The 14,487-nt window shown below is 43.9% G+C and overlaps 1 protein-coding gene across 1 annotated transcript in view; it reads left to right on the forward strand.

The window, feature by feature from the left end:
• LOC149361781 (putative monocarboxylate transporter 5) overlaps positions 1-10,630 on the forward strand; it is a 64,827-nt gene extending 54,197 nt beyond the window's left edge. The window contains exons 4-5 of the mRNA XM_089568152.1: positions 183-1,199; positions 10,431-10,630. Coding sequence (XP_089424278.1) covers positions 183-1,199; positions 10,431-10,630 — 1,217 coding nt within the window. The remainder of the gene's footprint in view (positions 1-182; positions 1,200-10,430) is intronic.
• Positions 10,631-14,487: the final 3,857 nt, after the last annotated feature.

Raw genomic sequence — 14,487 nt, forward strand, 5'->3', positions numbered from 1 at the left:
TTTCTCTTAATTTTTTCGCGTCTGTACACGGCATAATTCTTCACATTGGACTGTGAAGACAGTAATCTGCACATTCGCTAAAACTAAGTGCACATTCCACTTGCTACGAGGGAATGTGTCTCCCTCTATAAGTGTTCAGTTCGGCTAACAGTGTAGTGATGTTCATAATTACTTGCCTGCAGGTCTGGGTATGGGCATGTACCTCGCCTCCGTCTCCATCTACATCCTCATGTGCTTCAACAAGTACAAGGGAACAGCCTTATCACTCACCTTCATCGCATGGGGTGTTTCCGGGCTGCTGGGCCCGGCGTTCCTCACTTACCTCCGTGCGAACTACTCCCTAGACGGCACCCTTCTCATGACCGGGGGCGTCCTATTGCATGCCGTGCCCCTGACAATGCTTCTCAAGAACCCTTCTCCCGTCAAGTGGAATAGCCTGAAAAATGCTATTACAAAATGCTCCTTTTGCCCTCTAAAGTCCGCACATACCAAAACGAGAGAACAAGTAGATCGTCATGATAAGCCTCTGGCAACGATTACTCTAAGCAATTTCAGATATCCCGCAACGTGGAAGTCGGGAAGACAGGGTGAAAAGTCTGTGAATACAGTTTGCGTTGAACCAGTTGTCGCCGAGGAGATAACTCAAGGGAGGAGAAAATCTCCTCAACTGGCCGAAAAATCTCGCAGGGCCTCGGTGTCTTCTGTTTCAAGCCTTGTCCGGAGCCTGCAGAGATTCGCCTCAGAGGTTTTACGAACGCCAGCGTTTTACGTGTTCCTTATAGCGACGGTAGCTGGAGATTACTCAAGCGTGTCGTTCAGTACAACTATCGTGGACTACGCTGTGGACAAGGGGGTTGATGTGGACGTCGCCACGCATCTTGTGGAGTTCGCAGCTGTAGGAATGCTTCTCGGGCGCATCTTCATCGTGCCAATCTCAGACTGTATTCCAGTTAGTCGCTTTCCGCTTTTCGCTAGCTCTTACGGTCTCGAGGCCATCTGCGCGCTATCCTTGCCGCACACAGGGTCTTTCGCTTCCATCGCAGCTTTGCGCGTCGCCGAAACAGTGGTTCACGGCTACTCGTCGGCGATACGTGGAATTCTTCTTGCTGAATACCTTGGCATCGAGAGGCTGGCCTCCTGCTCGGGCCTCTTTGGACTCGTCATGGTGCCAGTGTCTCTGGGCAGCGCGTCCATTATCGGTAAGCCCTGTAACACACTGTTTTTTCCTGACGACCGATAGCATGTGTTATTGCATTTTCAAAAATATTGACAGCGGTTTTGGCGAAGCAATTTAAAATACAGCCTATTCGCTTAAATTCACGAATTAATTATGTAGATATAAGTACAGACTCAGGATTATTCTGTTTAGATCTCTTTAAACGGGGTGCTCAGATAAGGTGATTAAATTAAACTTTTGTGTTATTGTTGCATTACATTATTTATTTCAATGCTCACTTGAATAACAGATTTTCCCACAGCTGAGAGATAACTGCACCGATAAGGAAGAATCTGTTACAAGTTTTAACGGAAATAGCCATGTCGAAGTGCTTAAGATTAATAGCGTGATAGAAGTCTTGCATAAATAATGCCAGCAAGGTTAGTGCAGGTTTAGACGGTTCTGTCTAAATAAAGAATTTCAATTCTTCCACAAAAAATGGCCGATATCTTCAATCCAGTCGAGCTAGCTGATTTGCATTCTTGTTTTATTTTCTTCCATCTTTGATAGTGACAAACTTCACTGCATCTGCGGAATTCCCTCTTCAGTCGACTAAAACATACTTCAAAGAAAGATACAGGCGATTCTTTTTTTTTTCAATTCACGCGGTTAGTGTGCGCTAGCGTAAATGTTACTTTTGAACAGGTTAGGGTCGACGAACTCACTGTAAACCGTGGATTCTGTCTCACGCTCATCGCGATTAACGTTTGGATATGGAAGTTGTTTTCTTATTCCTGTTCTTGAGGTTAGGAGAAGTTTTAAAGCGCGTGACCTTGCTTCAGTTAGCTTGTGATTGCGGTGAGCGACGAGTATCGTTAGAGAGGATGCTGAAATATTGAATTGCAGTGATGGTCTAGTGCCTTAGTTGCTGGCGCATCCGTCTCGGATACGGGAAATGCCCGAGGTGCTTGGCTCTTTTGTCGGAGACGCTGTTATTGCCTTGGTTTCAGTTTCCTACTTTGTTAAGAGCCCTTCAGTGGCTGATGTCTTTACTTGAAGTGCTTACATACCCCGGGCCCCGCCGCGGTGTCTCAGTGCTTACGGCGCTCAGCTGCTGACCCGAAAGACGCGGGTTCGATCCCGCCCGTGGCGGCCGAATTTCGATGAAGGCGAACTTCTAGGGGCCCGTGTACTGTGCGATGTCAGCGTACATTAAGGAACCTGAGGTGGTCGAAATTTCCGGAGCTTTTCACTACGGCGTCCCTCATAGCCTGAGTTGCTTTGGGACGATAAGCCCCAACAAACCAACCGAACCTGCCGCGGACTTTTTTCGGAATGATAGGCACGTAGATAAAAGTTGGTGAAGTCGACGATATCCAAACCACAGCGCGAGAGATCATGAATTTAACACGCGACGGATAAGTTGTGGTTATCAATTGGAAGGTTTGAAGTAGCCCCAAGAGAAGACTATCGGCTCACCCAGCCGCGGGGTCCAATATAAGGCTTCTCACACCTCGGACGCAGAGCTTTTGAGGAATGACACCACTACTGATAGCGCAGCAAAACGAAAAATACAAAGCTTTTGGCAACGTGCTAGCTGGGTTCAGCTGCGGTAGCAGTCGCAGACTAGACGCGCATGAGAACGGACTACGAAAAAACATTACTACACAGTGCGTAATTATTCTTTGGGGATTGTTTTAATGCTCCTGCCCTGTGTGACACGCGTTGCACCGCATGCATCGTTACTAGGCTCAGTGGACACGACCGATTGATGCTAAATTCGTCGTGGGGAAGTAAAGCTCACCCATCCGCCCATATCAAAGGAACGTAGATATTTCCTGATCTTTTTCAGAAATGTCGTCTAAGAAGATACGGCTTTAATGGCTTTTGTGCATTCACTAACGCCAAACTAGCAATAACGCTTACCTGTAACAGCAGCATTATACTCATATTTCGCAGCGATAGTTAGCGAAGGTCTGAGTGCGCTACTTGGCAACTTTATGGGGGGGGGGGGATTGATTTTGCCCAACAACTATTTTTAGATTGACGCCGAACAGCATAGTTCTTCAACTTTTGTGCCTCCCTGCGCACAGCCCACAGAGTGCACATTCTACCTGCGTTTCTCGGAAGAATATGAATTTAAAAAACTAAAAATTTGGTATGTTTAGAATGCGTCCACCTATCGAAACCGTTCTGGGCTGACGGCTGGATTGAAAATCACTTTTCAGTACCTTACTACGTTCTTCATCATATGTCCAGCACCCGCGGTGTCTCAGGGAATAGATAGCTCGGGTGCTGAGCCCAAGGCAGCCGGTTCAACCCAGGACGCGGCGGCCTCGTTTCTGTGGAGGCGAAGCGCTAGAGACGCCCGTTTGCTGTATGTCAGTTCACATTACACGTCTGCAGGTGGTCGAAATTCTTCCGGAGCACTCCACTACGGCGCCACTCACCTTCTTCCTTCTCGTACTGCCTCCTCACCTCTTTCTTTTAAAGCGCGGTTGAGGAGTCCGCAAAAATGTGACTCTTGCACTGCTTATCTCATTGAATCGAACCCAATTTTCATTTCTTTTTTAATTCGCCTCATCCTCACAAATAAGGCTCTCGCTTGCTTTTATGAAGGATATCAAGTAATTTTAGCCTATTTGTGAGTTCACCACATATCAGCAGGCTGAGGCCTACAACACGCAACACAACAAAAACTCACCTTACGGAACGCAAACACATTAAGAGCTTTTATATTTCCGCTTAATGTACCCCTCTGCGGTGGAGAAGCGAGCATCGGTGAGCACGACAGTGTGGCCGGGACAAAGAACTTCACTTTGCATGCGCGCCCCGAAATGACGCATAACGACAAACGTTTTAGCGCGCGTGACGAAGGCGCGTGAGGTAGTCAAGGTCTCTTTAGGTACAGCGCCGCGCTACACTACGTTTAGAAATTTTGTAAAGTTGTGTGGCTGTAACTAACGGTGAGCAGCAAGTCTCTAAGCAGAGCGAGGCGCGTAGGAGTAAAACCTAAAAATTAAGTATTACAAGCTCGTTAAGATGCCTAGGAGTTAACGAAGTTTACGTGTATACACTCATTAAGGCGGAAACTTGGGTTAGTTGGAAAGCGTTTGGAATCATATTTGCCAGCACTTAGTGAACACACGAGACAAGAACACAAATACACAGGACAGACGTCTGTCTTCAACGGCCGTTTATTCCAAAATCAATCAATATCAGATATCTCAAAAAGGCTGAACTCACACACGTGCAGTAGCAACGCCACGCCTTAGGAACATCATTTCTTTTTTTGACAGATTAACAGACGGGGTGCTGACGCATTTCGAGCCTTCATTATCAATGCACATAGCTTCAAAAATTTTACGTTCCGCTTGTGTTATCATTGTACCCAGAATGATTGTTTCTCGAAAGATTGGTGTGCAAGGTACAGGGTCAGGGTCGCTTGGCAACGGAATACATATCGTCGGGGGGTAATCTCGCTGCGCACTGCAAACGCTGTTTTATCGAACGGCACCCTGGCGACCCTGACCCTGTACCTTGCACACCAATCTTTCCAGAAACAATCATTCTAGGTACAATGATAACACAAGCGGAACGTGAAATTTTTGAATCTATGTGCATTGATAATGAAGGCTCGAAATGCGTCAGCACCCCGTCTGTTAATCTGTCAAAAAAAGAAATGATGTTCCTGAGGCGTGGCGTTGCTACTGCGCGTGTGTGAGTTCAGCATTTTTTAGATATCTTATATTGGTTGATTTTAGCACAAACGGCAGTTGAAGACTAGCGTGTGTCCTGTGTATTCGTGTTCTTCTAACGTGTGTTCACTAAGCGCTAGCAAATATGATTGTATACACTGAACTGCGTAATAACTAGCATTATTTTGACGCAAAAGCCACATTTCTTCCTCGAAAAGCCTTTTTTGAACGTTAGTGGCGAGAGGCGTCCTCACTGCCACCAATGTTTTACACTGACGGCAGTAATTTATCGAACAACGAAGCATCGACGCTGCGAACCCGCTATGTGCATCACGGCGACCCAGCGGCTCAGACTAAGCACAGTATAGGCTTTACCACTGAAATGCTTTCAGGAATATTTTAAGAGTGACAGCAGGTAAAACTCACAAAATTAAGTTTACATTTCAACTCCTGAATCCACAGATACTGCTAAATATGATGCTCTGCAAATGCCGCGCTACTATGAGCACAAGAAGGCATGTAAAAATAACCCCAGCTACATCCATTTGCTGTTTAAATAAGACCACATCTCTTAGGCATCAACTGCACAGTTCTTTTTAACTCAGTTAAGCAAGAAAAAGCGGTGAAAAAAAGTTTGCCTTCTCGTTTTGTTTCTCTTCTATAAATCCCAAGGCGACAAATGAGCTATAAGGAAAAATCTAATGGAGAGCTCCGAATGAATTTGGTTCGCCTGAGCGTCATTAACAGGCACTGATACCGCGATGTACATAGACGTTTTTGTAATTTGTCTCCGTTGAAATACGGCCACCCCCGTCGGGATCGAACGGGCATTCTTAGGATCAGCACCCGAACGCCAAATCCACTGAACCACGGTAACGGGTGAAACTTTCATATTAATAATACTACAAAACTACATGTAGGATTTTTCGGGTATTATTTTTCGAATATTAGGCGAAATTTTTCCGGTGCTTATTTCAGAATGCAAGTTTTGCTTTTTTCGGCCAATATTATTTTCAACGAAATAATTACTTACTTCGTTCGGTAAATTAATGTGGCAATCCTTTATGGTCGAAATTTACTTACAGTATCTCTGTGTTTTTTAGCATCAGCAGTTTATTTGTCAGTAATTAACGTGCAAATGGCAGCAACGTGTCCTTCTAGAAGGTATTCCTTTTTTCATTAAAGAACGTAGAGTAAGCTAAGTGAGACATCCAGAAAACAAGAATGCAACTGAAAGTTTTCTTCATAGAACGAGGCCGACAAATTTTCTTTGGGTTCTTGCATTGAGTTGACCTTAATGGCATGGCGTCACGCGGTCTACGTTTTGATGGCAGTAATTGAACTGCCGCTGAATGGTCGCGGTACCCATACATGATAAATTTTCGTGATAACCATGTACGGTTTCTTCGCACTGTCCTAAGTGCAGTTCGTAAGCATATTACACCAACTAACTGCTCTAAGCTAATCACGACAGTGAACAAACAGTGCTCAGCTAGTAGACGGCGACTAGGTGGTGCTTCTCGTTCTGAGGAAGCGTGTAAGCAAGCGGACCAGCAAATCGAATCGCAAAAGTTAGCTGCTCATCCTACCACACCATCGTCTTATTATGCCCTTGGCTTCCCTACTTAATTTTCAACTTTGACTGCGTGTAAGTCGTGCTCAACAGCCAGCTATCTATGCCTTGCATTTCAAGAATACCAACCTTTTTAGTTAAAGCTGTATTTAAAAAAGTAAATTTCACGTTCTTTTGTTGGTTTTCCTCGGTTTGGTTGGTTGGTTTATGGGGTTTAACGTCCCAAAGCGACTAAGGCTATGAGAGACGCCATAGTGGAGAGCTCCGGAAATTTCGACCACCTTGGGTTCTTTAACGTCGGTATTAAATGTCGGTATTAAACTGTCGGTATGAAATGAAGATAATTGCAATGTTGTGACCCCTTCTTCTACAAGTATTCCTGGCCCATTCAACGACAAGACCTGCTGCAACTACTATATATATATATATATATATATATATATATAGATACATACTTATAAAACATTTCCAGGTACCTGTTGGGCAAATCTGGTTCTGGTTTTTAGGAAGGTTCTTATATATATATATATATATATATATATATATATATATATATATATATATATATATATATATATATATATATATATATATATAAGAATCTTCCTAAGAACCAGACTTGCCCAACAGGTACTTGGAAATGTTTTATAAGTATGTAAGTGATTATTATTGGCGCGCTTCGGAAGAAAATACCTGTCATAGGATAAAATCAGGCATTGGTCCATCGTTTCAGTTTTATTATGCTCACAAAGCATGCTAAATAGAAGAGACATATATTTCTTTTATCAATACCTTATAGAAAATTTTCAGATTTTGCTCTGTGTTCATATGTTTTGCAAGAACATGCGGCAAGTTTTCTTCGTGACCCTTTGCGCTCACAAAATGGAGATATTTAGGAAGCAAGCAGGAGTATTTGAGAATGAATTCTGGTACAGAAACGCAATTGAAAGAGAGGAAAGCTTCTATCCCCGCTTTAAAAGAGGCGGCGCAGGAAATCTTCGGTCATTAACTGTGCCTGCAGGTTTTCAGAACGTTAAAGGCGGCCGCAAGGAAACGCTTTCCACAGTGCGCAGACTGCTTCGTTCTTTTCACTTTCCACGCTTGTAGCCCGGGTTGTGGCTTTACTTGGCCGAGGTAGATATAGTTAGTCGAAAATACCTTCAGTTAAAAAAACTCGAAATGTTTTATAACTCTCTGAATTCCCTGATAACTCTCGAAGAATTTCTTCTCTAATAAGCAGAAGTTTCCGAGCTAAAATTCGTTTAAAGAGACTACGGATGATTTAGAGCACTTAAGCAAAATGCGAATTAAGTGCAGCACTTCGGCTTTCAATTCGGTTTCGGTTTTGTTCGGACGCTCGGTTTTCAAAGTCACGAAGGCAACAGAAAAAGATTGCTGATGTCAGTGAGTCAGGCCTTAGTGCTAGCGCAGGTAGGACTTGTGCGACCCATGTGGCAATTCCTGAGCAACCCGCGCCGTTAAACATCAGATTTTGACAGACTGCAGCAAAATCGGTCAGTGGAGTGTTAGTGCTAGAGTACTAAAAGGAAAATCCCGTCGAATAGAAGCCACTCACTCAGGGTGACGTCCCTTTGCTGTTCCATTTACGCAGTGCACTGCAAATCCGCAGAATATTTCTCTGGTGCTGCATCAAACCTTCATGCCTGAGGATTTGCTTTTTGCTCTGTTGTGACATTGTGGTACTTGAAGTTTCAGCGCTTTCGCTCAGCATCTACTACTGTCCGTCAACTGGAACAATGCGCACATCTTCCAGAGCGATTCTGGGTATTAACTTTGGAAACAATTTTCTTCAGGGCCTTCTTACAATTTCTTCGCGCCCAGTTGTTAGAGTTCAAGGAGGAAGTTATTGCATACGTGCATTTTCTGACCGTTGGCTTTTTTAGCAAGTACTGACGCTCTGGAAATATTTCTAACGCTGGTTCTCCTTACCCTGCACCACAATTTTTTTTTTGCTGTGGCTTGTAGGCTCGCAACCTGCGCTCATAGATATACTTGAAAGAGTCTTGAAAACGCGGCTTTCTCGCATTTGATATTACGTACTATTTGACCATACAGTAGATTTTTAGCTGGTATCATTGACCGATTGTCCAGTACAGCTCTACACAACACTGAGGAGATTTGTTTTCAGCAGCCAGAGAGAAAGATAATGATACCGATAAACTGCCCATTTTTAGACACTACTTTGGGTACTCCGCAGCTAGTCGACCAGATGTCCTTTATTTGTTACGATAGGCTATTCATCTCAAAATATGCAAACTTTAAGGATATTTTCGTGTCGCTTTATCAACAGGGAAATTACTTTAGTGACAAGCAACAAATTCTGGGAAACGCCATATGGTGGTTCCAGCTGAAAGACTCAAAATTTTTAGGGTAGTTTTCACCCTTCCACCAACAGAGTCTAACCTCCTTTGCCCTTGTTTCATTGCTCTACAGAACAATGCGAAAATTCAGAAAGAAAACCGACTGCCACGAAGCTGTCAAGAACGCTCTGGAGATCATAAAGTATTACCGGTGCTGCCAAGTGTTTTGGTGTAGAGAAAGGCGCCCAAATTTGCACAGGTTCTGAAAGGCAGGAACTGCATAGATTTGCTTTCTAACTCAAGCGACAGATCTTTCCTGCCAATAAAACGGGTGCTTCAAGAAAAGACTCTGAGAATATTATGCGAGAATGATCCAGGCTTGCCCTGAACTTTCTCTGTGAGAAAATATTTCCACAATGTTCGAGATTAGTTACATCTTGAAAGTTAGCTGCTGTAATTAAACTGAACGCGGCCGACAACGACCAGCATTATTACATTCATCGACTGTCCCACACACTTGTTGCTATCCTACCCGACGAGTTCAGTCCTTTATTATTCTCTCGGAAGCCTTCAGCATTGTTCTTTCAGCTCAACTGTGTACACTAGAAAATGATAATACAGAAATTAGCGTGTATTTGATTCAATGAAATTAATTGTCTGGGTAACTATTCCGAAGTTTTTGTTTGCTATAGTTTCTCCTACGTCTTGTTTGCTTCAAGCAGGTATATTCTTGGTACAGCATGCCAATGAGATTGTCCTCAGCTTAAAATTGCTTCTTTGACAACGCCGTTATGAGTTTGTATCGACTGTTGCAATTCTAAATGCACATAGTAAAATATTTTTTAGGTCAAATCACTCGCTTATTCCGCTGAACTTTGACCCAGAGATGGCATACGACAGTCCTGCGTTTTCAATACCAAGTTTGGATGATGTATTACGTCATGCATTATGAAAATAATTATAAATCCTGTTCGTCTGCATAATGGCCGACCCCCTATACCAAGCAGCTTTCGCATAGTGCGCGTTTAGTCTTGAAACAGTCTGTAAATTTTGAAGCGACTACTTATTATAAATACAAATTTTCAAATCAACGCTCCGCGCATTTGGTCTAAGATGCCTTGCTAACAATACCTAGCACCAATTTCAGCATGGCTAACATATAGTGAAGGTCTCCTTCTTTTTACGACCCACAGTAGTTCATTATGAATAATGCAGCGAAGCAAATAATTCCGTTTTGGCATAACAGCTAATGGTGTCAGTATGCCTTATGATCCATTATTTCCAAAAGCATATTTAATATAAAGCTTTCCTGTAGCTCAGAGGTCATGGTGCTCGGCTGCTGCTCCGAAGAAGGCGGGCTTGATCCCGAGCGCGGTGGTCTTTTTTTATTGTTTAGGCAGTGTGCTTCCAGGCATGAAGCTTTTTGTATAAATACAGATACACACTGGACTCCCGAAGTTAGTTCACCAACACCCTGTAGTGCGGCCAAAAAATCCAGACTTCGGCATCCGGTAGTCGCGTTTCCGTTGGAGGCGGAATTCTAGAGGCCCGTGTACTTTACAATTCAGTGCACGTGAAAGAACGCAACGTGGTTTGAATTAACCGCAGCCCACCGCTATGGCGTCCTTCACAGCCATGGTGTTCTCCAGTTCCAGTATTTCTGTTTGTTTTGTATTTTTCAGGGTACTTTCGGGACACTATGGGCTCCTACGACGGCTTCTATCGAATGCTGGCTGCTTTGAATACCACCGTCGCTGTTATACTCGGGATGTTCATTGTGTATGACTGGACACGCACAAGACGAAAACCAGCCGAAAACTCCGAAGAGCCTTCTACGGTGCCTGCACGCGATATCAGGAGAGAACTTGAAGTGCGACCATAACAAATACCATAAGCTGTTTTATTCTAGCAAGAGGTACCGCTGCATCACAGGTGTTGCCATCTGCGCAAAGAACAGCGAGACAACGGAATGTTTCCCCTAGATCGTTTGTCCAATGTTTTATCTACATTTTTGCATGCATTTTTACATACGGAACTCCTATACTGCTGTAAATTTTGACATTTTTACATTTTTTCAAATTTTTACACGTTTCCATATGTTTCTGTATAAGTACATATCAGGTGTTTCTTGCTTCAGTGCTTCCTTGCTACATTGACTGTGTTTGTATGTGCAACAGTTCTTTTAAGCACTCTTTATGTTTGTACCCCCGTACAGAAATACCCATCGGGTGATTTGTACGCATTGTAATAAATAAATAAATAAATAAATAAAAGCAGCGAGAGGAAGAAAATACCCAATTATTGCATGCTTGCCTCTGTTTGTTGCAGTCTTCCTCCGTGGCGCTAGAAATCGCAGGCATCTGTAGTGTTCACAGCCATTGTTGGGAAGATATGCTTATATAGGCGAGCCGGATATCTCGTGTCATTTCATACATCAAACACAAAAAAATGGCATTGAAAACCCTGTAAAGACGTGTAATAAAGTCGTCTATTCTGTCAAACGCCAATTTCTGGGTAGTTCGATACATCGAATGGCACGCCGCGCACCTCATGGTGGCGCTGCTCCTCATGGTGCTTTTCGATCACTTCTCACGCTGGGAGACACTTGAGCTGCGTGGCCTTGGGCGCATGCTGTGCAGCAGTAGCGCGTGAAAAGGTGAACTTTGGGTGTTCTTGAGGGCCTTCTTCGATCTCTCCTCAATTCCCACGTCACATTACTGCCGTACGGTGATGCCAGCCTAACCAGGATACCTACATGCTCATTAACTCGCCGCGCTCCTTGGCAGTGAGCACCCATGTTAATTTTTACTCACCATTATCAGCTAGCATGTTACGCACGTACTGACACATAAATACAGCCTCTTCGCAAGTATCATCGAAACCTAGAAACTTCGTACCCGTCGATATTCGTTCCCTTGCATGTCCGCAATTTTAAGCTGTCAGTCAATGGCACTAGCACCTATGCTGTGTACATTTTTTATTTCATCTTTCATGCACTTTTATTGTGTGTGCGTGCATCAATCAACTTATATACGCAACTGCTGACCATGTATTCTATATCCCAACTCCTGCAATAGCCGCTGTGGAGCTGCAGTGTGTGTGTGTGTGTGTGCGTGTGCGCGCGCGTGCGTGCGTGTGTGTGCGTGCGTGCGTGCGTGCGTGCGTGCGTGCGCGCGCGCGCGCGCGCGCGCGCGCGTGTGTGTGTGTGTGTGTGTGTGTGTGTGTGTGTGTGTGTGTGTGTGTGTGTGTGTGTGTGTGTGTGTGAATAAATAAAACAGAGTTCAGCAACGTTTCTCCATAAAATATGCATTTTCACCAAGTGATAAAAAGCGTAGGTTTCTTAAAACAGCGGGTGTGCATATTGTAATGGGGTACACGTGGGCTAAGTAGCTTTCAGATTTCGAGTCATAGTGTCAGCTTGCTTATTTTGAGGTAGCACACAATGAAATCGAAAACCCAAATAGTTTTCACAGGTTCTGTATAGAATAGATAGGCACATGTAGTTTGTACATGCTACGTTGTGCAGATTCTTGGCCTTGGAACATGCGATTTTTGTGGCGATTGTGGAATCGCTGTAGGCTCATATGTAATTCGCTGAGAGATACGACGTTTTTCTCAAATAAGTTCATAATATTGGTAATACTAGAGTGCACATTGCTACATATGGCATGACTATTTTCGTAATGTAATGCAAACGCTGTGTCATCTCCATTTTGGTACAGTGCTGTTAATAAATTGTGAATTTCTGACTCGTTTACATTAACTGAAATAATGCAGGCCCTCGCGAAAAAGCTTGCAGCCGAATCACTGTAATTCCATCCTTTATTTAAAACGCCCTTGAATGGGGGAATTTAAGGAATAAAACTGAACTTAACTGAGCTCCACATTACGTCCCCCTTAGATCGATATACTTTTGTCATTTTTACTGCTTGTTCACTGTTATAGAAGTTTTTAATACGCACGCAAATGGGCCCCGAACATCAATATCTTCCTCGCGGATGATGTACAACGGCATCGCATGGCTCCTCGAAGCCCGAAATAAGTAGCCTCAAGAGATGAACGGGTTTCGCCAAGACAGGTCTGCGTCTGATAAGGTCATCCACTTCGTTTCCCCACTTGAAGAGGATCTTTGTGCTAGACGCATCCCGACAGCCGATTTCCTTGACAGCAAGGGCTACTTTTGACTGGCGGTCACCATGCCGTTCTTCTAGGGTTTAGCGGTCTTGGCCATCATGGAAGCTCTACAAGTGTATCGAAAAATGTTTGATTGAGCTGAAAACTTTTATGCACACTCGAAGCGGTCCAGTGCTTCACGCAGTGGCGAAGGGTGGAAGCGGAGGCGGCAGCCGTCCGGCACTGCGTTCGTGCTGCCGGAGATTTCGCTTGGATCACCGACGCCGGCCTACTGCGTCCCTTTTAAGTGTGGAAGTGGCAGCCGATGGATTGAGGTTGCAACCGTCGGACGTTGGGTCTGTGCTACCGGACGATTTATGCAGACATCTGTATCTGGAGCGCGTTACTATCGCTCTACATCACCCAGTGACGTCTTCAGAAAGCGTTACTGGACATCTAAATTTATTTCGCTTCCCGAAATCTTCGTATATTCCCAGAAAAGTGTTGTCAGGTCTTTCAGAAGGAAAACATTGACCTGATATCCACTCGTACTAGGAGGACGAGTGCTACCGTACGTGCGGTGCCAGTGATTACTCGTTACTGCTATTTAAATGTCTCTTGGACGCCTCAGCTCAAAATCTCCGTGAGACGATTTGTACGGGATAAAAAGTTTTCAGGCTTATGCCGAGAACACGATGGAATAGCAACTACCACCCAATAGATCTGCTTTAAAATGTCTATGATGACAGAACACTACAGTATTGCTTACCGGTAGTTCACAGATTCCCAGTTAGTTCACAGTTCTATTAACATGGTGGGGCGCTTTGAAGGACGATAATAGAGCGAGTTCCCAGGACGCCTATGCACACTTCTATGAGATCTTTTCTGAAAATCGTTGACATCAAAATCTAAGCAGTAATACTTGTTGTTCTAGACACATGGTTCTGCGTGCTTTCGTGTGGTTTCCAGGTAAGAGTTCCGCCTTCCATGTTAGATGCATGCGAACCGGAACTGATTAAATGCATATTTTTGTTTCTAAAAAAAACGTGTACTTAGTCTCCTGCGGTCAGTGCAGTGCGCAAAACTGGGCAACCGGTATTTCATGGAATACTTTATTTCACACAGAAAATTCGGTTCAAAGTTGTAACGACGTCCACAGGGAGTAGATGCTACCACCTGTGCGATAATTTTGTTTGAATGAAAAGGAAAGAAACCAGCTCGTAATTTAGAGACGTATTTTAGATAGTGAATCTAAATATAGATTCATTTGTACTAAGCTCTACATCTCCGTTTGTGAATTTTACTATGTATTACAGGGTGAGGGATTGCAAATGGGGATTGGAAATTAGCCACATGGTGGAAGAAAAATTTGGCAATTGTGATTCCAGAATTTGTAATGAATGTGGGGATGGCATTAAGCACCATTTAGAAATTATTCTGTAAAATTGTGTTTCCAGCATTTTCTCGCACACTGCGCACCGAAAATTCAGTGTGTTATTTTAGTTCTCGTTTTCACCTGCGATGTCGTACTTACACTGATGATCACATCGTGCATCTCTTTGCATCTTCGATGTAGAGCGAGGTGATGGTGCAAGAGCTTGGCCAGGAATTTGTTTCAAGGCAGTG

The sequence above is a fragment of the Amblyomma mixtum genome, chromosome 2 (assembly GCF_055824585.1).
Source record: "Amblyomma mixtum isolate Tamu chromosome 2, ASM5582458v1, whole genome shotgun sequence".
Classification (NCBI taxonomy): Eukaryota; Metazoa; Arthropoda; class Arachnida; order Ixodida; family Ixodidae; genus Amblyomma; species Amblyomma mixtum.